The 26,511-nt window shown below is 41.3% G+C and overlaps 1 protein-coding gene across 1 annotated transcript; it reads left to right on the top strand.

The window, feature by feature from the left end:
• The first annotated feature begins 1,221 nt into the window (after positions 1–1,221).
• LOC129714640 (growth/differentiation factor 11-like) lies at positions 1,222–26,511 on the top strand. Its single transcript, XM_055664358.1, has 3 exons — positions 1,222–2,763; positions 18,562–18,935; positions 23,001–26,511. Exons 1-3 carry the CDS (start codon positions 2,367–2,369, stop codon positions 23,379–23,381), a joined length of 1,152 nt encoding a protein of 383 aa, XP_055520333.1. The 5' UTR covers positions 1,222–2,366; the 3' UTR covers positions 23,382–26,511.

Genomic DNA, 26,511 nt, shown 5'->3' with positions numbered 1-26,511 from the left:
CTGAGGAATTCGACGTTACATTTTAATGAGGTTTATGTTATCCAGTGCACGGGGCTGTACGGATTTAAACTAAAGCGCGCAGAAAATGAAACTCAAAGAAACTGCAGCTGTTGGAAATCTGAAATGAAAACAGAGAATGCTGCAAACACTCAGGAGGTCGGCGGCGTCTGTGGGAAGAGAAATAGTCACCGCTTTAGGTCATAAATCCTTATCGTTTCTCCATCATCGGGTGCTGTCCGACTTGCTAAGTGTTTCCAGCATTTTCCGATTTTTAACATTTCGATAGTGATTATGTACCGAGACAGTCTTGCTGAGCTGTATGCTAAAACAATGCACTTCACTATACGTGGCAATAAAGAAACAATCGAACTGCCTAAAATGCCAGCCTCAGTATAAGACATTCCACTACGATGTCGTCGTATATGAACAACTTTTTATATCAGAGCGGATCTGGTCTAATCAGAGCAGAAATGTTTCTAGATTTCACTCCCTCTCCCCATCTCACATACAATAAATTGCGTCCGTCGGCCTGTGCACAAAAACGAAGGCACTTAATAAATCCGATTAAGTGATTTTATAACCGCACCTGCAAATCAGCCAAAGCCCTTTTCTTTTAAGTTCTGGTTACATTTGCAACGCAGGTTAAATGGAAAGGAAGAATGCAGATAGCTGGTATTTTTAAACCTCGCTCTAATTAAATCGAATGATCAACAGTCTGCCCTTGTTTAAGACTGTACTTAACACGGGGGCGGGGGGGGGATCTCTTTCCTTTGACTTTTCGATTGCCAATAATTGATGTTACTTTCTATCAATTTAGGAAAAGTTGACCATTTTCACATTTAAGTCCCATCTCCACAATGGTACGGGTTTCACACCTTGCATTGTAACATTCGGAACCACAGAGTCCATCTATCATTTCGCCCGATCAAGCCGCAGATTGCAATGGCCCTGGGGTCTGGTGCCTTTTATTTTATTCTAGTTTATGGATACCGTCACATTTTTGCCCTCTCGCTATTGATTCTTTTCGTTATAATGAGGCTAAGAACCATCACCATTTCCGCTCATCACTCGGCGAAATTGACCAGCAACTGACGCAGAAATCGTTTCAAATAGGTTCGGTGAAAAACGGCTAACAAATGCATCGAGTGCAACCTAACGACCATTAAAAAAATATTTATTTATCCGTTCGCTGGCAGTGCCAATATTTGTGGATCAATCCTAATTGGCTTTGAGCTGAGGAGGCGGTTAAGAGTTAAGCACAGCGGTAGGCCGGGAGTCACATATAGGACATCAGTGAAACATGTTCTGTTTGACATGAAATCCGTTCTGGTTTCATGGTCATCATTGCCAATAATATATTTTTATACCGGATTTAGTTAATTATTACTTGAATTTCCTCCCCGCCCTGTTTATAATTTATTATAATGCATGCATAAATTAATGAAATAGTAGATTCATGCTTGGATACGGTTTAAAAACAAAGGTTTTGAAATGACAATAAACGGAATCTTAACAAGAAACAAAAACACTGATATTATTTAAAGACTTCTTTCCCGGCTTCCAGGAAGCGAACTAAACCGCACTTTGTTTCATCCCTCTTTCCACCACCCCACTAAAACAACGCCAATAGATGATTTCACAAGAACGCCCCGCTAAAACGTGTAAATAAAACACATTCAGACAACAGTCCAAGAGTGCCGAGCGCTTGGTGCAAGTAGCAATAAACTTCAATCATGTTAATTGCGGGTCAGTTTCACAGGCGCACGATGGCCGTCAATCCTGGTTGGGTTTAAAGCGACGCAAAAACAGAATTAAAAAAACAAAACACACACACAGAGGGAAAAGATCTGGAATATATTATGAAAATTAAACGCGAAAGCACAGCCGCTGATTTCTATATAACGATGTTAAACTGAGGAATTAAATAGTTTGTCAATTTAAACAGTAGTCTGTGTCTAAATGAATAGAATAGTCCAAATTGTGTGCAGTAAATGGAAAAGGGAAAGAATGAAATAGAGGGAATGGTATCCCGAGAGCAGCTCTAGGTCGAGGGAGGGGAAACGTGCAAATAATAACTAGAATTGACACAAGGCAATATCTTAATTTTTTTTATCTCTTCTCCCGACAGCCAAAAACCCCTTTGGCTGTTCAGCCAATCCCAGATTTTTACGACGCAATAGTTCTGGTCAAAGTTATAATATAAAAAGGGGCGACCCAGTTGATCAGTTATCATACACCAGCGTGTGCCTCACCCTGTGCCCTCTCCTCACTCCCGGCTGCAATCTGGGATCCAGCGCGTCTCTCCATTCTCAAGCGGGCGCGCACGCACACACACACACATAAACACACACACACGCCAGCAGACCATGCACAGACCACACGTTTTGCTTTGCCTCCTCATCTCTCTAGGATTGACAGGCAGCGACGAGCCAGCCTTGGAGAAGGATTTGGGGGCAGAAGAGAGCGCCTCAGACCATGCGGAACCTGGGAGCCAAGAATGCTCCGCTTGTTTATGGAGGGAGCACAGCAAAGCACTGAGGTTGGAATCCATTAAGTCCCAGATCCTGAGCAAGCTGCGCCTCAAGCAAGCCCCCAACATCAGCCGAGACATTGTCAATCAGCTCCTGCCTAAAGCTCCCCCGTTGCAACAACTGCTCGACCGCTATGACATCCAGGGAGATGACTGCTCAGCCAAAGAGCCTGCTCTGGAAGATGACGAGTATCACGCCACGACTGAAACTGTCATTACCATGGCCGCCGAACGTGAGTACCCCTGTCCCATCTTCAAACTCTGGGCGAAAATATATATGTCGACGACTCAAATGGGGCAATGTCACACTGGCGGAGTGGGTGGGGTCGTTTAAGCCCCATGCAATAAATTGTAATCTTTAACTGCGTCTGCCGTTATGCCGAAAGTCTGAGATGTCTCTTCCCAGGTGACATCAACCTCCTGGTTGGTTCAAACTGCGCTACACTTTGTAACACTGATGGAGCGATGTTTGGACCAACCCCTTACCTGTTTCCACGGGAATCTTCCTCAAAACAACACTTTAACCTGATGGCCATCTCATGTTAACAACCACGCAGCATAGTCTCTAGTCACGCTGTGATATTTCAAGTTTTCCAAAAGTACAGTAAAACTAGCGATAATCTCTGGGCTACAGTGCATGGAGTCAAATCAGAAACGGTAACTTCAAGAAGCAACTTACCAAATAAGGTGTCGGCTGGAGTTCCAAATTGAAAAACAAATAAGAAGATTTAAAAAAAAATGAACTGGTGTCGCCATTATTGATGTCTGTGCTAAAAGCCACCTCTGAATATTACTATCTTTAAAAAAAAAACCTAGAGACTAAATTTAATCATTTTAATGCCTCAGCCCCACATTAATTCGTTGGCAATCTTCATTTAATCTATTGATATCACAATTTCTAACCTATGTAATTTAAATTATAATTTATACCTAGTACTTTAAAATACAACTTGTGGTTGAAAGATGCAACAGTAATCTAATTGCTCCTGAAGTTATTTCACAAAAATGGAGCCACTCATTTCTAGATCATAACAGTGACAATTATTTCCAGATTATAATTCACAAACTATCAGGAGTGTTTTGCTATTTAGTTATAAAATATCAAAAGTATTAATTTCCAGTTCCCATCCTGTAAAATAAAATAAAAAGCAGTAACTTGCAGATTCCTGCAAATACATCAGGAGTAATTTCCCTTATTGGACCATGAAGGATTCATTTGAAGCTAAAGAAGGGTCTCGACCTGAAACGTCACCCATTCATTCTCTCCAGAGATGCTGCCTGACCCGCTGAGTTACTCCAGCTTTTTGTGTCTTATCTTAGGATTCATTTTCATAGTCACTAAAATATCAGTAACAGCCAGATGCTGCTTATAGTCCATCCATTGTCAGAGCCTGTGATTTCCTGCCATTTGTCCACAAAGTAGTTCACACTAGATTACAACATGCAAAAATCAGAAGCAACTATTTCCATTTTAAATATCAGCAGGATAATGTTTAGTCAGCAGCAGCAAGAATCCGAACATTTCCGGCAATTACAGGTCTTTTTGCTTAAGAACTGGTAATTTCTTGCTTATAATCCATAAAATTGCAGAAGTAATTGCTAATCTGGGTTACATCAAATACCGTGTGGTACGTTTCTGTTTGTGGTACCTTATATGCAGTAACCTCTAGCCTATAATATGGAAAATATCGAGAGCCTATTAGAATTTGTAATTTGCAGATGACTGCAAATAAAATATCAGAAGTAACAATGTCCACATTGTTTACCTAAATTAAAATAAGCAATTGTTTTCTGCTGATTGCCCATAAAATATTACAAGCAGGAGTTTCCAGTGTAGACCCCATGATATTTCTGACGTATCTCATTATTGCACATTAAAAATAAATTATCTTCAAGCCATTAGCCCATTAAATATCAGATCAGTAAATTTCAGGAGCCTAACATTTTCTGAAATAACAGAAACAGAATATTTTGTCAAGGTCAGAAAACAATTGAAGCAGTAATTGACAGTCTGCAATCCATAAAATCTCAGGCAGTTATTTGTAATTTAAAGTCCATAAAATATCCCAAGCTGTTTCTACTCTGCACATAAAAAATTCAATACAATATTTTCCTTAAAAGTACCTTACAAAACCAGCATGTTCAGGCTGTAGCACATAATATCAAAAGCAGCAACTTCTTGTCGATAGCTGATAAAATATCACACCAGTAATTTCTTGGAGTCCTTCATCTATAAAATATCAGAAGCAATAATTTCAGTTTATAGCCCATAACATTTCAGGAGGAGTTATTTCCTGCTTCTCATCCATTAAATATCAGTAGTAATTTCCAGAGTATATTTTGGAAACCTTTCTGCTATCAGAGGTAGTATTTCCAATCTACAATCTACTAATTAATTGTCTCACATTCATTCTGTAAAACGTGATAGAATTAAAGCTGTGATTTCTTGTCCGTGAATCCATGAAATAATTGATAAAGTATGGTCCCTAGATAGAAGATATAACACCAGAAGCTGCAATTTCTACTCCATAGTTAGTAAAATATCAGAACGAACAATGCCCAGAATGCAGTACATAACATATAAAAAACATATTGACAGTGCATTCTGTGTAATATCAGAAACAGTAATTTTCCATTAAGTATGAAAAGCAGTAGTGCCCAACCCAAAGTTCATAAAAGACCTGAAACAGTAATGTCCAATAATAGTCCATGAAATGTCAGAAGTATCATTTTCCAAATTACAGTTCACAAAATACAAACATTTCCACATTTAGGGTATTCCTTGGATTGAAGTTTGGAATTCCAAGTAAGTCCACACACAATATCAGAAGCACCTGTGTACTAATTCAACATCCATCCAGTATCAACAGCAGTAATTTCTAGTCTGTGATCAATAAATGAACAGAAGCATTTATTTTCAGTAGAGAGTTGGTAAAATATTTCAATGGTTCATTCAATCTGTACCACATAATGGGTAATCTATAGTCTGTATCGCATCAGAAACTATTTCCCATCCATTGTCTGGGAATCGCTGGATGCAGTACATTCCATGCATTGTCCAGGAAATGCTACAAGCATCAATTTCTGTCCTGTGGTCGGTAAAACACAAGTTGAAGTAATGTTCACTCTGTAAAGCATAAAATATCAGAGACAGTAAACTGCAGTCAATTATCCAGGACGCATTGGGAGCAGTTAATTCCGGTCTATCATCCACAAAATGTCAGATGCAGTTATTTACAGTCAGGGATCCATAAAATATGAGCAGCAGGAACTTGCGATTCAGCCCATAAAACATCAGCAGTCTCCACTAGTCTATAGTCAATAACATACTAGAAACAGAAATTTCTGGTTAAAGCTTAGATCTGAAGCAGTAACCTCTGCAGTATCTGAAGGGGCAAATTCCTTCTTATTATCCATTTGGCATCAGAAGCAGCAAATTCCACACAGCAGTCCATATAATATCAGCAGCAGTCCGTACCAATGCCTAGTTTTAAAAATGTCAGTGCCAATTTTCAATCTTTAGTCAATGAGAGAACAGAATATTCCAATTGTTGGTCATAAACATTCCACAAAGTATTTCAACATTTTTTTTACTCTGTTTATTACAAGAGCCAATTTCCAATCTGTACTCCATAGGTGCATTAATTTCTTATCTCCAGTCCATAAAGTATCAGGAGGGAAGATTTCCAATGTTTACTCCTTAAAATGTCAGACACAGCAAATTCTAATTTCTTGTCATTTAATGCAAGTAATCCATAAAATATCAAAAGCAGCAATTTCCAATTCATCCATTAACTTAAAAAAAATCAGCAGCTTCAATTTCTACTCTTTGTAAATGATCAGATATGTCTTTTTTCCAAGTTAAAAATGTAGTCTATAAAATATCAGAAGTAATATTTCTTTAGAGTCCAAAAAAAATTCAGAAGCAGTTATTTCCCATTTAACATCCATTGTCAGAAGCCATCGTTTCCAGTTTTGAGTCCATAAAATATCAGAAGCAGCAGTTTCTAATCGTTACTCCATAAATTATCAGCAGCAGGAATTTCCAGTCTATAGTGTATGGATGGTGAATCAGTAATGTGCTGGATACAGTCTGCACACCTCAGAAGCAGCTTTCCAGGCAGCAGGCCAGGAAATACCAAAAGCAATCATTTTAAGGCTTTAGTCCATAAAATATCAGAAGCATTAATGTCCTGTTTTTAGTCTTTAAACTGTAAATGGCATTAATTTTGTGCTCCTATTCGCATCGTAAATTTCCTCTTTAAAATCTAGAACATAACAGAATCAACAGTGTCTGCCATAAAATATCAGAATGAGTAGTTTCTGGAGTATGATCTATAAAATATCAGGATTTTATTTTGTACAAAGAATGTGTCATCAGTAAATTCCCATATCTGGTCCCTAAAATAATCAAAGGCCAACTTTCCTCGATCAGAAGCGGTAAATTCTTGTTGTTAGTCCATGAAATATTTCCATTCTAAAGTAAATCATTTATTGGAAGTATTACTCTACACTCTATTCACCATAAAAATACAAGCTACAGTGCATTGAGAAAGTATTCAGACCCCTTCACTTTTTCCACATTTTGTTACATTACAGCCTTATTCTAAAATTGGTTAGTCATTTTTTTAATCATCAATCTACACACAATACCTCATAATATAAAAGCGAAAACAGGTGTTTAGTAATTATTGCAAAATAATTAAAAATAAATAACTGAAATATCACATTTACGTAAGTATTCAGACCCTTTGCTGTGACTCTCAAAATTGAGCTTTGGTGCATCGTGTTTCCATTGATTATCCTTGAGATGTTTCTACAACTTGATAGGAGTCTACAAGTGGTAAATTAAATTGATTGTACATGGTTTGGAAAGGCACACACCTGTCTATATAAGGTCCCACAGTTGACAGTGCATGTCAGAGCAAAAAACAAGCCATGAAGACGAAGGGATTGTCTGTAGACCTCCGAGACAGGATTGTGTTGAGACACAGATCCGGGGAAGGGTATAAAACATTTTTTGGAGCATTGCAGGTCCCAAAGAGCACAGTGGCCTCCGTCATTCTTAAATAAAACTTTGAAACCACCAGGACTCTTCATAGAGCCTGGCCAAACTGAGCAATCGGGGGAGAAGGGCCTTAGGATAGAGACTTACTAACATATTCAGGGAGGTGACCAAGGACCCGATGGTCACTCTGACAGAGCTCCAGAGTTCCTCTGTGGAGATGGGAGAAACTTCCAAAAGGACAACTATATCTGCAGCACTCCACCAATCAGGCCTTTATTGTAGAGTGGCCAGACAGAAGCCACTCCTCAGTTAAAGGCACATGACAGCCCGCTTGGAGTTTGCAAAAAGGCACCTAAACAAAATTCCCTGGTCTGATGAAACCAAGATTGAACCAAGATTGGTCTGAATGCCAAGTGTCACGTCTGGAGGAAACCAGGCACTGTTCATCACCTGGCCAATACCATATCTACGGTGAAGCATTGTGGTGGCAGCTTCATGCTGTGGGGATGTTTTTCAGCGGTAGGAACTGGGAGACCAGTCAGGATCGAGGTAAAGATGAACGGAGCAAAGTATAGAGAGATCCTTGATGAAAACCTGCTCCAGAGCGTTCAGAACCTCAGACTGGGGCAGAGGTTCACCTTCCAACAGGACAACGACCCTAAGCTCACATAGAAACTAGGTGCAGGAGTAGGCCATTTGGCCCTTCGAGCCTGCACCGCCATTCAATATGATCATGGCTGATCATCCAACTCAGTATCCCATACCTGCCTTCTCTCCATACCCTCTGATCCCCTTAGCCACAAGGGCCACATCTAACTCCCTCTTAAATATAGCCAATGAACTGGCCTCGAATACCCTCTGCGGCAGAGAGTTCCAGAGATTCACCACTCTCTGTGTGAAAAAAGTTCTTCTCATCTCGGTTTTAAAGGATTTCCCCCTTATCCTTAAGCTGTGACCCCTTGTCCTGGACTTCCCCAACACGGGAACAATCTTCCTGCATCTAGCCTGTCCGACCCCTCACAGCCAAGACAATGCAGGAGTGGCATCATGACAAGTCTGCAAATGTCCTTGAGTGGCCCAGCCAGAGACCGGACTTGAACCCGATCGAACATCTCTGGAGGGACCTGAAAATAGCTGTGCATCAACACTCCCCATCCAACCTGACAGAGCTTGAGAGGATCTGCAGAGAAGAATGGGAGAAATTATGCAAATACAGGTGTGCCAAGCTTGTAGCGTCATACCCAAGAAGACTTGAGGTTGTAATCACTACCAAAGCTGCCTCAATAAAGTACTGAGTAAAGGGTCTGAATACTTGTGTAAATGTGATATTTCAGTTATTTATTTTTAATTATTTTGCAAACATTTCTAAACACCCGTTTTCACTTATTTTATTGTGGGCCATTGTGTGTAGATTGCTCATAAAAAAATGAATTTAATCAATTTTAGAATAAGGCTGTAACGTAACAAAATGTGGAAAAAGTGAAGGGGTCTGGACTACTTTCTGAATGCACTGTATATAAGCTACCAGCCAATAGTACAACATCATTTGAAGTAGTCATTTCCAGACTGCAGTATATACAATGTAGGAAGGAGCAATTTCCTCTTTCAGCTCTACAAAAGAGCAGCGGTATTTTCCAGTCCAGAAAATATCAGAAACAGTAAATTCCAAACAAAATTCAGAAACATTTATTTTCCTTTAAAAGCCCATAAAATATCAGAAGCAATTATTCCTAATTACTACTTCATAAAATATCAGGTCTACTTCATAAAGAATCTGAAGCAATAATTTCATGGTAATCACCTATAAAATATCAAGAAGATTAATTTCCACATTATAGTCCATTAACCATCAGAAGCACTGATTTCCCATGCACATACAGAAAAAAAATGGAAGTAATTTTCAGTCTACATTCCATAATATCTGAACACTAATTTCCAGCTTTAAGAACATAAACACAGTTTATATTCCCAGGAGATATCATTACCCATTTCTTATCTGTGCCCCATAAATTATCAGAAGCAGTAATTTCCTGAAAATGTGAAGCAAAGACAAAAATATTGCTGGAAATATTCAGCAAGTTAGGCAGCCTCGGTGGAGAGGGAAATCTAGAAGCAGTAATTTCAGGATACACGAGGCAGGAAAGGAAGAAGTAAGAGGTTGCCTGCCTGTGCATCATGATGAGGCATTTCCCAGCTAACCTTCTACTGAGAACACAAAGTGCTGGAGTAACTCAGCAGGTCAGGCAGCATCTCTGGAGGCTGAAGGTCCCACTCCAAAAGGTTGCCTATACATGTCCTCCGAAGATGCTGCTTGAGCAACTGAGTTACTCCAGCACTTAGTGTTCTATGCAAGATTCCAGCATCTGCAATTTCTTGTGTCTAACCTTCTACTGAGCCTGCCTTCAGTTGGGACTGAAAGGACCTTTGGTGCAACAAGCAGCAAACAAGCAGCATCACTCCATTCACACAGGAGCAGATTCATTGCATAGTTGCATGGAGTGAGCGGTGCCTTCAGTTGAGATTAGCAGCATATTGGTAAAACTGAGAGAAGTGCCAAGCAGCATTCTCTCACCAACACTGCGGCTCGATATTTTGATGCAATAATACAAAGCTAATGTTGCCAAATTGGACAGACTGCTTGCATTGGGGGCGATCAATTTCCCTGTTCAAAGCTTTTGTTGGCTGGCAGTAAACGTAGCACACAGGGACACATTACACCTTGGTAGGCATCAAGTCTACCTTACTTCTCTATAGGTAGGTTTACCAATAATTACAGCTCGGGAGCATCTCAGCTCAGTATTGTCACCCCCACATGTGGCCTGACACCTTGTGCAACCTCTCCTGGTGCCTGAAAAGGAGATATTAGGTGGATGGTTTGTAGAAGAACGTCAACTCTCCACAACCATGGCTGTGGAGGCCAACAAGAAAGCCCTCAACAGTTGCATCCTCATAGTGTTTCTGGATTTAATCACCACCTTTTAGGCAGAATGTGCCATGCACTTTCATCAAAGTTACAGGATTATCATTCATGCTTTAACTTCTTCTTCTTCTTGCGTGTGGCGTGCACAGCCTAAAGTTGTAAGACAACTTGTTCTGTTTGATATTCTGTTTGTGCACGCCAGGCTGATTGCATTCATCGAAACAGGGTGGACCACGTGAAGGTTGCAATCTCCCACCCCATGCTTTAACTGATACTTCAGAGGCTGAGGTAGTTCCCAACTAATGGTTGTACCAGGCTTGATGAAGCCCATTGGGAACCCTCATCACCACCTAGTACGCATCTTCCTCGTCTGTAGTGAAAGGACATTGGCCACCAACTTTGGTGCACAAGGGATGCGCCTTTACTGGAGAGGCGATGGCTAATGGAGCTTTATTTATATCTCGTTTGGTGAGATTATCTTTTGGAAATCATATCTCAGTCTTGCAAGTTAGAGCAGTTTCGTATAAAACTATTCAAGCGAGCAAGAGGATAAACAAAACAAAAAATACTTGACTGATTATCATCATCTACCAACCTGTACAGTCAGTTGTTTTATGAACATCTGCTGTTAGTCACTAGTGAGTTAATCCTGTTGTTTCCTGGTTCTTCACAGTCAAGAGAAATAGTTAAGAAACTGCCTTCCTGAGTTGCAAGCGCAGGAAGATCACGGGAGGAGGGTTTATGTAACCAGTAACCTGAGATCAGCAGGTCAAGGCAGATATTGGTGTACAAGAGGCCATGGTGAACATGGGTATTCCCTCAGAAGTATTCTGACATGCTGAGCAGGAGAAAAATACCAAGATACAACTGGTGCCATAAAAATATAGTCCCTCACAGTTCGTAAGCAACCAAAGGAATTTTCTTTCCCCCCAACTTGGTTCGATCCAGCTTGAATTCCAGCAGTTTCATAAATATTAAATAGCTTGTACAGAAAGAGAAAAGTAAAGGAGGAAATAAGAAAGTGTTAAATGTTTGCTGCAGAAGGAGCAAAGTAATCTTGGGGGAATAATTAGATTTGCATCTGTAGATTACAAGTTATTTTAAACTATGGATTGTACATGCAAGCTGCAAATAGTTATTTTTAGCTTAAGTTCATAAGTGTAAGTCGCAAACAGCCATCCTAAGCTAACTGATTGTGCTTTTCATGCATTTAAATTCCAAATAGTTTTAATTTTCCTGCGCATTGCGTAAATTGCAAATTATCATTTGCAAAACAACAGTTTTTCTTTATAGATCAAGTGCAAATCCTAAATGATCACTTTAAATATGCAAAGTGAAAACAGTCAATTTAAACTCCAGTGATCTTCCTTGTATGTGCAAATCACAAATTGTCAATTTACACTTATGGGTCATACATACAAGTCCCAATCCATCACTATAAATGCTATAAACTACAAATGGTCATTTTAAGCTACTGGCCAAATATGTACGTTGCAAAGTGTCATATTCAGCTCCAGACATTTCTAAGCGATGGATTTCATTTCCACGTCAGCTTTTATTTTGTAAAATGGTCATCAGCAATTTCTAGAATATACTCAGCATGTCTGTTGCAATCCATCATTTTAAGCTGTAGTCTGCACTTGAAGTCGCAAAATCATTTTCACCTTTTAAATACAGTGCAAATCGCAATTCATTGCTTCAAGCTAAAGTTTGCACGCAAGTCGCAAATAGTTAAGTTACTGTTTGTATGTGTAATCTGCAATTACACCAACAAACAAAGATCGTATGTACGAGTGTGTGATTGCAATCTATCATTTTAAGATACAGGTCGTGTGTAAATTGCAAATATTTCTGCACCAATCACTTCCAAGACTTGGTGTCAATTCAAAGTCATTTTTCATGCAATGTTGCGCCCATTAGCAATGTTTAGACTGTAGACTTGCATGCTAGTCTATCATCAGCGAATTCCTATATTACGTTTACTGATCATTGAATAAATCATTGGAGTTTAGTTCATGAACCTACAACAAACTGCCATTTCTTGCTTGACCTGACGGGCAAATGATTTTGAAATAAGCTGTTCCTAAAACAAAAGTAAGCAAAAGGATTACTTTGCTGGTAAGAAATTAGATTTTTCTTTGAAAAAGTAAAAAAAATAAGATAAACGAGAAACACCTAAACTTACTTATAAATATCTAAAAACTTTAAAGTGAATCAATGAATGGCTTGCCTTCCCCTTTCCTGCAGGTTTGGGGGCTGTAGATCCAGTCATCCTGTTGATGAGGACCCTTACAGAGAGAAAGCATAAACACAGGAACATAAAAGCTAACGAGGGCAGTTAGAGGGCAAGAACACAAAGAAAGGAAATGTAGAGAGTAGGAAATATCAGTGGTGCTGAGGGAGAGAAAAACATTGAGCCAACATTACACATTGATGGCCTACAGGAGTCTGGCCATGTCTGATACAAGCAGAGAAAGCAAGTTACCTGAAGTTGTTGAATTCAATGCGAGTCCAGAAGGTTGCAACATTTCAAGCCAGAAGATGAAGCTTAGATTGGGCTTTGTTGTAACAGTGCAGGAGGTGACAGAATGACAATGGGAGTGGGATGAGGAATTAAAGTGGCAGGCAATGGGAAGCCGAGTGCCGCCCGGCCCTGAGTGGCCTGAACGCAGATGCTCTGCAAAATGATCACCAGCATGCATGTGGTGCCTTCAATGCAGAGACCACACGTGAGCACTGAATGCAGTGCACTAGATTGGAAGCAGTGCAAGTAAATCACTGCTTCCCTGAAAGGCCTGGATGGTGGAAAGGAAGATGTAAATGGATAGGTGTTGCATCCCTTATGGTTGCGTGGGAAAGCACCATGAGAAAGGGAGTAGTGGGTAGGAGTAGAAGAGCAGACCCCGGGAGCTGTGGTGGAAAGAATCCTTTTGAAATGTTGGGAAGAAAGAAGAAGGGACGATGTGCCTGGTGGTGGAATCTCATTGAAGGTGATGGAAATTGGAAAGAATGAAGAATGTGGATGCTTGCAATTTCCAAGAGAAGCCCAGACTCTTGCAGTGATCTCGATCATACTGCAACCCACCCTGCCCCATGCTATTCCATTCTTCCAGTTCCTCCTTCTCCATTGTATTTGTTCTGGCGATAACACATTCCACACAGGTGCCTTCTTCCTGAACTGTGGTTTCTCCTGCACCATACTTGGCAGAGTTCTTGACCACATCTTATCTACGTTCCACCTCTGCTTTCACGCCCTCTCTTCGTGGACAGAACAAGCTGGCCGTCACCTTTCACCCTGCCAGCTTCCACCTTCGACACATCATCCTTTGCTATTTCTGCTGCCTACAGCAAGTTCCCACCACCATATCTTCCCCTCCCCTTTCAGCATTCTGAAGGGACTGTTCTTTGGTCCATTCATCCTTGATCTCTTTGCATTCCATAGGGAGATAGAAGTCAGAAACAGGCTGTTGGCCCCGAGTCAACCATCAAGCACCCATTTTCACTAATCCTACCATAACTTATTTATTCTCCCCATGTTAGAAACATAGAAACATAGAAATTAGGTGCAGGAGTAGGCCATTCGGCCCTTTGAGCCTGCACCGCCATTCAATATGATCATGGCTGATCATCCAACTCAGTATCCCGTACCTGCCTTCTCTCCATACCCCCTGATCCCCTTAGCCACAAGGGCCACATCTAACTCCCTCTTAAATATAGCCAATGAACTGGCCTCAACTACCCTCTGTGGCAGAGAGTTCCAGAGATTCACCACTCTCTGTGTGAAAAATGTTTTTCTCATCTCGGTTTTAAAGGATTTCCCCCTTATCCTTAAGCCGTGACCCCTTGTCCTGGACTTCCCCAACATCGGGAACAATCTTCCTGCACCTAGCCTGTCCAACCCCTTAAGAATTTTGTAAGTTTCTATAAGATCCCCTCTCAATCTTCTAAATTCTAGAGAGTATAAACCAAGTCTATCCAGTCTTTCTTCATAAGACAGTCCTGACATCCCAGGAATCAGTCTGGTGAACCGTCTCTGCACTCCCTCTATGGCAACAATGTCCTTCCTCAGATTTGGAGATCAAAACTGTACGCAATACTCCAGGTGTGGTCTCACCAAGACCCTGTACAACTGCAGTAGAACCTCCCTGCTCCTATACTCAAATCCTTTTGCAATGAAAGCTAACATACCATTTGCTTTCTTTACTGCCTGCTGCACCTGCATGCCTACCTTCAATGACTGGTGTACCATGACACCCAGGTCTCGCTGCATCTCCCCCTTTCCCAATCGGCCACCATTTAGATAATAGTCTGCTTTCCCGTTTTTGCCACCAAAATGGATAACCTCACATTTATCCACATTATACTGCATCTGCCAAACATTTGCCCACTCACCCAGCCTATCCAAGTCACCTTGCAGTCTCCTAGCATCCTCCTCACAGCTAACACTGCCCCCCAGCTTAGTGTCATCCGCAAACTTGGAGATATTGCCTTCAATTCCCTCATCCAGATCATTAATATATATTGTAAATAGCTGGGGTCCCAGTACTGAGCCTTGGGGTACCCCACTAGTCACTGCCTGCCATTGTGAAAAGGACCCGTTTACTCCTACTCTTTGCTTCCTGTTTGCCAGCCAGTTCTCTATCCACATCAATACTGAACCCCCAATGCCTTGTGCTTTAAGTTTGTATACTAATTAATGTTCCCATCAATTCTCCCCAGATTTCACCTCTCACCCACACATTGGGTGTTTGTTGGGTAGTTACCTAACATTGGTGAATTCAATGTCCATATCATTGGGCTGTAAGCTACCCAACCAAATCTGAAAAGTCACTTTTACTGAAATCTCAGTAAAAGTAACCCTGAAACTGCTGGATTGTTGCAATAACAAAAATAGTTCAGTGATATTCTTTCAGAAAGTCAAGCTGCTGTTCCTATCTGGTTTGGCATATGACCATTCCATAAGGGCTGGGCAACTGGAATGTCAATGGGCAGTTTAAGCCATACTCTGTGAGAGTAAATGTACTTTAGCATCAATAGAGGCTCATTTATTGTGAATTTAAACCGCAAGATTTGCATTTTTAAAACAGTGGATCAAATATCCTGCGGGAATTGCATCGAGGGATTCTCGCCCATTCCACGTTGTGAAGTGTTTGTTTGCAATTCTGGCCAAATCCTTTGGGAAGCAGATGATGTTATGTAGGGAGAGAGATATGGGGTCGCGACCCCTGCCTGTTAGGATAGGGCCATTTAACTGCAAATGGGTTTGGATTGCAGCTGACTAACTGCCCTGTGGCCACAGGACACTATTAAATAGAGCAGCACATAATGGGGAATACAAATCCCAGTGCAATTCTCCACAGCTGCGAGTTTGACACGATCAGCTCTTTATAAGATGAAAACAGTGGGTATTATAATCGTTTTATACCGAATTTGAATTTTAGAATCATTAATTAATATTGAATGTTCCTGTTTTGAGGATGTATTCTGTAATTCACCATGAGGCTGAACAGTGTAAATTAACCCAAAGTATTGAACTGCCTGTCCCTTTTTACAAAACAAATTTATCCTCTTAATAAATGGCTGTGAAGGTTTATTCTAATTGTTCGTCTAAAGATCACGTTATTTTTCTCAAGTTGTTGCTATTCTCTTTTGTTTTGTTTTTTTGTTTTGTTTATTTTATTAGAAGTTAATACAGTACAAAACAGTACAGTGGAACCTAATTTTAGGTGCCAACTATGTCATACCGTAATCCATTCTATGTACAACCTCTAGTTTTATGTTTTGAGAAGGAAGTAAGCAAGACAAGAAAAAGAAAATAATAGAAAGAGGAAAAAGAGGAAAAATAGATGATAGAGAATAGAAAAACGTGAAGTGTGTATATAAAAAATAAAAAAGGAAGAGAGAAAGTGAAAAGTAGAAATAGAAGAGAAGGCCCCTTAAAAGAGAATTTTTCAAATCTGTATTCGGAGATGTAGATCTATCCGCGTCATGAACTGAAATCAGCAATCTTTACGGTACCGCTGCATCACATGATTCCAAAAAGTCGATGAAAGGAGACCAACTCCTTAAGAATTGGTCATATTTATCTATTAGTCGGAGTCTCATTTCTTCAAGGCGTGCTATGTCCATCATATTCCTAATCCACATTTTAACAGTTGGTGTGGTTGTATTTTTCCAAAATTTAAGTATCAATTTCTTTCCAATTATTAACCCATAATTAAAAAAAACATTTTGATCTTTATTTAAATTGATATCTTCTACTATTATTCCAAATATAATCCATTCTCTTTTCTAACAATAATTAATTAAATGATGAGATCAAAGTTCCAACCAATCAAATGTATTATTTTGCCATAAATCTATTCAGACACGTATAAGTTACTGATAGTTCAACAAGGAACTGCAGATGCTGGAGAATCGAAGGTTACACAAAAAAGCTGGAGAAACTCAGCGGGTGCAGTAGCATCTATGGAGCGAAGGAAATAGGCAACGTTTCGGGCCGAAACCCTTCTTCAGTCTGAAGAAGGGTTTCGGCCCGAAACGTTGCCTATTTCCTTCGCTCCATAGATGCTGCTGCACCCGCTGAGTTTCTCCAGCTTTTTTGTGTAACCTTCGTTGCCTATCCATGTTCTCCAGGGTTGCAACTTAACCCGCTGAGTTACTCCAGCACTTTGTGTCCTTCTGGCTCTATGTATAACTGGTTTGATTCTACCCAATAAGATAGGCATTCAGTTTAGTTTTGTGACACACCGTGGAAACAGGCCCTTCGACCCACCGGGTCCGTGCCAACCAGCGATCCCCGCACATTAACACTACCCTACACACAATAGGGACATTTTTTACACTTATACCAAGCCAATTAACCTACAAACCTGTACATCTTTGGAGCGTGGGAGGAAGCCGAATATCTCGGAGAAACTATTGGGGAGAATGTACATGGGGAGAATGTACAAATTCTGTACAGACAGCATCCGTAGTCAGGATCGGACCCGGGACTCAGGTGTTGCAAGGCAGCAACTCTACCGCTGTGCCACCATGCCGCTGGTGATGATTCTATCCAGTCAAATGCATTAAATGGCTATGATTTGATTCAATCAGATTTGTGCTTGTTGGTGATAAATCTATCCAAGTGTATCCATCCAATCATTTGTGCATTAGTTGGCTGCGATACCATCCAATTATATATGTGCTGGTGTATTGGATCCTATCCAGATATGTATAGTTCGTAATGATTCGGTGCAATCAAATGTATTAGTTGCCTTTAGTTCTATCCATTCAGGTACCGCACAGGAACAGGCCCTTCGGCTCACAATGTCCACGCTGAAAATGATGCATAATCCATATCCATATGCCACTATGGCTCAGCCTCCACCACCATCCCCAGCAACGCGCTGCGAGTACTCACCACCCTCTGTGTAAACAAAACTTGACCTGCACATTTGCGTTAAAATGTACGCCTCTCATCTTAAAGCTATGCCCTCTAGTATTTGATATTTCCATATTTCCATCCTGGGGGAGGGGGGGGGGAAAGAAGGATCTGACTGTATTTTAGTTGGTTTTAATCTCATCCATTCAAATATGTATTAACTGACCATCATTCTATATCACCTAAAGTGCCAGTTGCCTCTATTTCAAATAGTCACATCTACCAATTGCCTAAAATCTTATCCAATCTGATACATATTAGTCAGAGATGGTTATATCTAATCAAGCATACCAGTTGGTACGATTCAATCCAATCCAATCACATGTATTAGTAGATTCCATTTTATCCAATCATATATGTATTTTTGGCTATGATTCTTTCCAATCATAGAACATGCTATGTACAGTACAGGAATAGGCCTTACAACCCATAATGGCTGTGCCAAACATGATGCCAAAATAAAGATTCAAGATTCAATTTATTTATCAATAAACTAATCGTATCTGCCTGCACATGATCCACATCCACGTATTAGCTGCTACAATTCTATCCATTCAGATACCAGTTAGTTGGCAATAATTCTATCCAGTCATATGTACTAAATGGCTACACTTTTATCCAATCAGATATGTATTAGTTGGCTTTGATTCTGTTTTTTTGATTTGTTTTTTTTGTAGCTGACCCCTGTGTCCAAGTGGATGGGAGTCCAAAATGTTGCTTTTTTAAATTTAGCCCCAAAGTCACATTTACAAACGTGGTGCGAGCTCACCTGTGGGTATACCTGCGACCAGTACTGCACACCTCCACAGTGTACCTGCAAATCCTCAGGCTGAAACCTGTGACGGAAAAAGGCAGCAGGCACTCGAGGATCCGATCCTTAAAAATAGACATGGACAGCCGCAATGGGCGCTGGCAAAGCATCGACTTTAAGCACGTTCTGCAGAACTGGTTCAAACAACCGCATACCAACTGGGGCATTGAGATCAACGTCTTTGATATGGATGGGAATGACTTGGCTATCACATCTCCGGGAAGTGGAGAGAAGGGATTGGTGAGTATGGTTCACATTAAGCCCTCTGTGTTAAGGAGGCTCAGATATATCTGGTTTCAAGATAATAGCGCCCACAATTGGTGGCTGAAGATGCAATAGTGTCATTAACAAGGGGTCACAGTTTAAGGATAAGGGGGAAATCTTTTAGGACCAAGATGAGAAAAACATTTTTCACACAGAGAGTGGTGAATCTCTGGAATTCTCTGCCACAGAAGGTAGTTGAGGCCAGTTCATTGGCTATATTTAATAGGGAGTTAGATGTGGCCCTTGTGGCTAAAGGGATCAGGGGGTATGGAGAGAAGGCAGGTACAGGATACTGATGATGGTACAGGATGGTACAGGTACAGGAGCCATGATCACATTGAATGGCGGTGCAGGCTCGAAGGGCCGAATGGCCTACTCCTGCACCTATTTTCTATGTTTCTATGAAAAACCTTGGTGCAGTGAACTGTTTGAATATTTTTAACATGATAGGTGGCAAATGAATGCCACTCCACAAAGGGTGTGACTGCTCATAAGATGCAACAAGTTAACAGGTGAAAGGAGCAAGCAATTAAGGAGGCAAATGGTCTCTATTGCTAAGGGGTTGGAGTGTAAGAGTAAGGTGATTGGAAAGGCCTTTGATAAAACCGCATTTTCTTGATCTTACTGAATGTCAAAGTAGGCTCAAGGAACCCAAAGTCCAACTCCTGCTTTTATTTCTAATGTTCTTATGGTCTGAAAGATGCTGCCTGATGGGATTATAACATGAGCAGAGATTAAATAGACTGGCAGATACTCTCCAGTTTAGATGGATGATCTCATTGAAACACGTAGGGATTTTCACAACTTGACAGGTTAGATGTTACTGTGCCTCAGTTATCTGAAACCAAGGCCAGAGATGAGGAGAAACGTCTTCACCCAGAGTCTTTGGAATTCTCTACTCAGGAGGACAGTGGAGGCTCAGTGTCTGAGTATAGTTGATAGGGAATGATAGCATTTTGGACATTAAAGGCATTGTAGGCCAAAAAGGTCATCCATAATGTGATTATATGACAGAGCAGGCAAGTGGGTTTGAATGGCCAACTTCTGCTTCTATTTCTTCTTTTCTTATCAAAGCTGAGCTTTTTAATAGTTTACAGCAGTCAATGTCTGTTCATTTGTTCTGACGGGAAATTGGCACTCAGTGCTGGCTAGTGCACAACAGTTCAAGCTTAGAAGCATCAGCACTCCAACCCAGTTAATGTGACAACTGCCACAGATCCAGATGATTCAGTCGCTCCAGTCAGATTACCCCCAGTTCAGTGGGTTGGCCAATTTCCTGCACTCCCACTCTCCTCACCAATCTCTCTCTCAATGGATAGTAAGGAACTATAAATGGTTCTTCCAAAAACAGACTCTTCAGAATATTAAGTTGCTTCACAGCCTTAGTCCTGATTTTTGGAAAGAAAATTGAGGAGCGCAAAGGGAAAAGACAACATTAGTTTCTGCATGTTGTGTTGAGTGAGAAATGGAAATGATACAGTAGTTGGGCAGCACACTGATGGAAGGTTGTGGCAATGCAGCAGGGGTGTTAGCCACAGGATCCCAAGTCAGCGCAGCAGCGCAAAAACAACATTTGCCAGTCACTTACCTCAACGCTATATGTGGAAGCTCGCTGTGCGCAAATTGTCTGCTGCATTTTTTAAGTGCTCTCCGAGGTCGCGAAAGGCGCTAGAAAGAATCGTTTTTATTGTTAATAATGGCTAAAAATGCCTTGCTTACATTATAGTATTCTGTTTGCTTTACTTTCTTTTTATAATGGTGCCTGACGTCCACATGCACCATTGGAGCATGCTTGTTGTCTTGTGGTCCTGAAGGCATTTCATTAACAATGAGCTATAGCTCCATAATAACGACTAGCATGAGAAAAACTTAAAACCTGACCTGATCACGACTTGTGCAAACCTGGCCCGGCTTGGGGAGTTACTTCTTTTTTTGTTTAAACCATACTCGGCCTGAACCAAGCTCCCAACATGCTATTGGCCACATGAAGTTGGAAGTCATTTTTGGGAAGCACTCGCTACGAAATGGAAGGAAGAGCTTGTTGTTGCTACTCCCAATGCACTGAGACTGCCTGTCCTGACCCAACCAGAACCTGAATGTATGACCAGAACAATACCTGCCTTAACCGAACCTGCATACAATTTTTGGCTCCTGTAGGACTCTGGCCAGAGACCAGGGTTTGCCCCACATGTCCAACAACTGTTATCTTACCCATGCAGCTATTTTGCAGAAGTCAGCCCAAACAGTACATGTTGCAACTAATTTAACAGGGATTAGGCTGGACTGGCAGCCCACTGCTTCAATGTCCACATTTTTATCTTTCTTCTTACCCCTCTTTCGGGTGCGCTACCCTCTCGATGTCCTGCTTCCACCTTCATTGCCCCGACCTAGTTTCATCGACATCTCTGCCCAACAGGCCCACTAGGAGCTAATCTCACTACACTGCTCCTATCCAATTCACCTCACCCAGTGCACTCTGTCAGTGTCCTGACTATCTCTGCCAGCCCTACAAAACGTCTGTTCATTTGTAAAAATGGCCCTCACCATCTACAAACTGACTGTAGACTGTTGCAATAACAGCGTTATTCAGGTCAATTACATATTTTCCCAATGTCAAGTCTTTCCACCTGACTATGCAATCCAATACCTGGCCTGTTTGTACTGTATTATTTTCATACTCTACTCCTCTGAGAAGCTAACCATGTTCCAAACCTCTTGCCTCTCATTTATTATCTCCACCACCTGTCCCTCCCCTTCCCAACCCATCCAAATACCAGAGTAATTCTCCCACTGCTTTCCTTCCTCAGGTTCTATGTTGAATAACTGCTCATCTTCAGTAATTTCATCTCCCATCTTACTCTGCCAATCCAACCAACCTCAGTTCATTCCTATCTCCCTTTAATCTTTTGCACCATTTAAACCCAAACATACATTCAATCCTATCTCAGTAACCTCTGCCTCCACCACCTATCTTTCTCCATGCTGTAACTAACTTTGGACTCTACCTACTCCAATGGACTCTGTTCGGTCTCTCTCAATCCAAAATCCAGAAATGTCCCACATGGGACCCATTCACCCACAAACCCTGTGCTTAATGACATACCAGCAGTTCAAGGAAGGGGTGGCAAGGGCATTTGGGAATGTGCAACAAATTGCCAACCCTTTCAGTATTATGCACACCCTGAAAAATGGGTTAAAAGATGCAATGGAAGTTGCTGTTAGTACATAAATGTTAACATTGTGTTCTAACAGGCGATTAGTTGGATGTGAATATAAGCATTTTAAAATATGCAACTTTGAATTTGAAAAATCAAAAATGTCTGTTTCACAATCATCATTTTAACAATGGACTGAGGGTAAACTTTAGCGATGCATTTATAATGGGTAATACAGTTATACATATTGTAATAATACTCCGAAATTAAATTGTGCATTTTAAACATCTTTGAGATCTGCCCACAGATTCAAAAGGATTGAAATCTAAATAAGGCAATCCCATCTGGATTGCTATGCAGTTCTGTCATTTTCTGCTTTATTGTAAATTTCCAGCATCTGATCAATTTACATTAAAACTACTGCTAGGATGCCATTAATAGCCTCAGTGAATTTCAACCAAGTTCTGGCAATTTAACTGCATCCCGATAATGTGCTTAAAATGGCAGCTAGTGGGAGGTGAATTTTCATCCACATTTAAACTGGCTGCAAAGGGGTGATAACTCTTCAATACATTTACAGCTCAGGCACCTGCTAGTCGAAATGTTGCCTATTTCCTTCGCTCCATAGATGCTGCTGCACCCGCTGAGTTTCTCCAGCATTTTTGTGTACCTGCTAGTTGAATATCAATACTGGCAATGGTTTTAAAAGGCCTAGGAGCTGTAAAGATGTTTTTCTTGCACTGTGGTGCAAATTAGTCCAGAACAAGAAATGAATGCATTTATGGCCTTGGTTCCACTATAGTAGAGAGGATTTAGAGTTATAATAACATAAAGAAAGTGTACAGGTACACCTCAATGGAAAAAAACCTCTCTCTCTTTTTGACAGCAACCATTTCTGGAAGTTAAAGTGGCAGAAACAAACAAACGTACTCGCCGAAACCTGGGGCTGGATTGTGATGAGCACTCCACAGAGTCACGTTGCTGTCGCTTTCCGCTAACCGTTGATTTTGAGGCCTTCGGCTGGGACTGGATTATTGCCCCCAAACGATACAAAGCCAACTACTGCTCTGGTCAATGCGAGTACATGTTCATGCAGAAATACCCACATACCCACCTGGTACATCATGCCAATGCCAGAGGCTCAGCTGGCCCGTGCTGCACGCCAACCAAAATGTCGCCTATCAACATGCTTTACTTCAACGACAAGCAAGAGATCATCAACGGGCAAATCCCAGGCATGGTGGTCGATCGATGTGGCTGCTCCTAAAATGAAGATCAGCCAAATGTCTTTCCCCCTGTCATTTGAAGCATCATTATTCTAGAATGTGATGTCCAAACTATGCCATGCACTGTGCAATAAGCAGAGAGGGAGAGAGAGAAAATACAAATTGGGCCTCATTCATCAGAAACATATTTTACAAACAAAAAGCAGCCAGTTAATAAGAACCAGGACTAATTGATCCCAAGTCTCTGGGTTTTTCCCCTCCCCCCCAACCCCACAACTGAAACAGTCACTGCTGATCACAATAGAAGAGCAAATAGTCTGGGAGGAGTTACTGAGGCCACCAGCACCTGCAAAATAAATTAACATTCTCAATAAGCAAAGACAGCAGACCCTTGGTAACTGGTATCAACTTGTCAGATTTGATTCCACAGGCTTGGCAATTGCCCTGTTTAAACAAAAAAAAACCCCCGCAAAAAAAGAGAAAGATCATATTAGTCATGAATTTGGTTTGGAAAGGCAGGAAGGGGAAGAATGAGCACTAGCAGTGAGACTGTCTCTTCAAGAGGAAAACACAGTCAAACTGCACACTCCGGATATATGCTCTTAACTTTTGCAAAGTCCTCAACAGTGTTTAACTGAAAAATTTCAAAAGCTGTAGATGAATGAAGAGAGACCTGGAAAAGGAAGTTTGGTGGCTCTTTTCACAGCTGAATTCCTTTTCATCTGACAGATAAAATGGTGGGAATACACAGGGTATCAGCCAGTGAAGGGTTGGGGTAAGACATAGCTTGGTTCCCATGAAGGTTTCACTTCTACACTGACACTGCTTTGCAATTCCGACATCTTTGCTGCTTTATTTCAAACAATCAGCATTTAGTTTCCTCCCGCCATCACTTGCAGAATCCCAGAGCTTCACTAGTCAGCGCTGGACAAGCCAAAAGCCTTCTTTAGCTTCTTTGATTTAGGAAACTGGCACACAGTGTGCGTACGATTTATGATCTGACCTGGCCCGAGCCAATCCATTCTGGTATTACTCAAAAGGGGATGGATTCCAAGGGCAGAGGAGTGACAATGGGGGAGGATGCTTAAAGCACCACAGCTGGAGTTCTGCATTCAGTTCTGTGCCCCACACTTCACAGTTGGGGCTCCAGCAAAGATTTACCAAGATTACACTGTGGGGGTGATAAAGGGTTGCAATGGCTGGCCTTGTATTACTTTAGGGGGAGAAGATGGAAGGCATGAACTGAGTTGGTGTAAATGATACCAGTGGGGTGTAGGTTAGGCAGTGAGATATTATTTCCTCTTGTGGGGAGCCCAGAACAAGGAAGTGGAGCCTTAAAGCTGGAGCTAGGCAGTCGTGATGATGATTCCTTATCCGAATGGCAATGGAAATCTGGAACCCACAAAAAGCTGTGGAGCTGGAGGCAGTTTGGGATTGGGGTTGTAGGGGGGAGAGCAATACTCAAGCTAAAGATTGATAAGCAATGTGTAATGGTGAACCTGCACCTTGATGTTGGGGCAGAACTCTCTCTCTCACCGGGCACTCGACATCAACCAAAAGTACTTCTGCTCCCTCTCCTGTGCCATGTGCTACTTCCTAATTTTATGGGTTATTAAAACGAAAGCAAGTAAAATTAGAGACTTCCACGACCAAATCAGAACTCAGCCAATGCCAGTACTGCAGCCTATGTAAGTCTGGACTGGGCTAGGTTTAGTATTTTAGTGAGGCTGTAGATGCTGAAATCTTGAGCAAAAAACAAAGTGTTGTAAGATCTCAACGGGTCCAGCAACATCTGGAGTGAAATGGACAGACGGGATTTTAGGTTGGTATCCTTTATCAGACCGATTGCAGTAGGGGGAGAAAACTGGAAAGAGAGGTGGGTGAGACATTGCCATGCAAGTGATAGATGGATACAGAGGATGGGAGGTGGTTTCAGCTGGATGGAGTAAGTAACAAAAGCTAAAGGTGACAAGGAGACTCAAGGGTCCTTCTCTTCTCTCCAAATACGACAACCTTTTGCATCCATTTCACACCTAGCCTTTGTCACTTACTCCATCCACCTGCCAATCACATTCCCCTCTCACCTGTTGCCACCGATCACTTGCCAGACTTTGTCCCAACTCTCTATTCCAGCTTTCTCCCACTACATCAGTCTGAAGAAGGGCCCAGATCCAAAACACCATCTGCCCATTTCCCTCCACAGGTGCCGTCTGACCCACTGAGTTCCTCCAGCACTTTGTGTCTCATATTTTTCGGTACACTCTGCTTCTATTTATAAAGCCTAAAATTCCATAGACCTCGTCGCTGCCACAGTTCATCCCTTTCCACATAGACAAATGATAAAAACATCAATAAGTTTGCACCATGATCAGTGAAAGATCACAATGTCACAGAGGGAAGTGTTGGTGCATTTGCTGATTCATGCTTGCTGCTATAATCGATGGCTGTAATTGCCATGGAAATACTCTGGCCCACTCTGAAACCTTCATTTAAATTTGAGAGACAAATTTGATTCTGCCAAAGTCTGCACCAAGTATGCACTGTGCTCCCTAAGTGCATCTGTCCAAAAAAAAGTCAACGTGCAGAAGTTAACTGGTTAAATTAAAAGCACAGGTAAACAAAAATGCTGGAGAATCTCAGCGGGTGAGGCAGCATCTATGGAGCGAAGGAAATAGGCAACGTTTCGGGTCAAAACCCAGTCTCTGAAGAAGGGTTTCGGCCAGAAACTTTGCCTATTTCCTTCGCTCCATAGATGCTGCTGCACCCGCTGAGTTTCTCCAGCATTTTTGTCTACCTTCAATTTTCCAGCATCTGCAGTTCCTTCTTAAACAAATTAAAGGCACATGTTACCATGAGTGTAGATTAAGAGTGATCCAACTGAGATGAAGGGAGTTGACTGGGTAGATAGGAAAATATTCCCCCAGTGGGAACCACAATATTAAAATAATATCCAGATAATTTAAAGAGGAAATCTGGAACTTTTGCTGTTGTGGTTAGATGTCAAACAAAAATATTTTAAAAACAGGTTGATAAGTAAATGTTTCAAAGGCTGCAGAAACGTAGAGAGCAGATTGTTGAAATAGCCTTGAAAGTAGCCTCCTATTGTCCCCATGTAACAGACTGGAGAGGGGCTGAAGGGACTCCTTGCAAACACCAAGCGCAAATCATTTA

The sequence above is a fragment of the Leucoraja erinacea genome, chromosome 40 (assembly GCF_028641065.1).
Source record: "Leucoraja erinacea ecotype New England chromosome 40, Leri_hhj_1, whole genome shotgun sequence".
Classification (NCBI taxonomy): Eukaryota; Metazoa; Chordata; class Chondrichthyes; order Rajiformes; family Rajidae; genus Leucoraja; species Leucoraja erinaceus.
The sequence above is the reverse complement of the archived record's forward strand: the minus strand, read 5'-3'. Positions and strand labels throughout refer to the sequence as shown.

Coding starts and splice junctions, on each gene's coding strand:
- LOC129714640 (XM_055664358.1), top strand. CDS start 2,367: ATGCACAGACCACACGTTTTGCTTTGCCTCCTCATCTCTCTAGGATTG. Junction 2,764..18,561: donor CATTACCATGGCCGCCGAAC/GTGAGTACCCCT, acceptor TTTTTTTTGTAG/CTGACCCCTGTGTCCAAGTG. Junction 18,936..23,000: donor GAAGTGGAGAGAAGGGATTG/GTGAGTATGGTT, acceptor TCTTTTTGACAG/CAACCATTTCTGGAAGTTAA.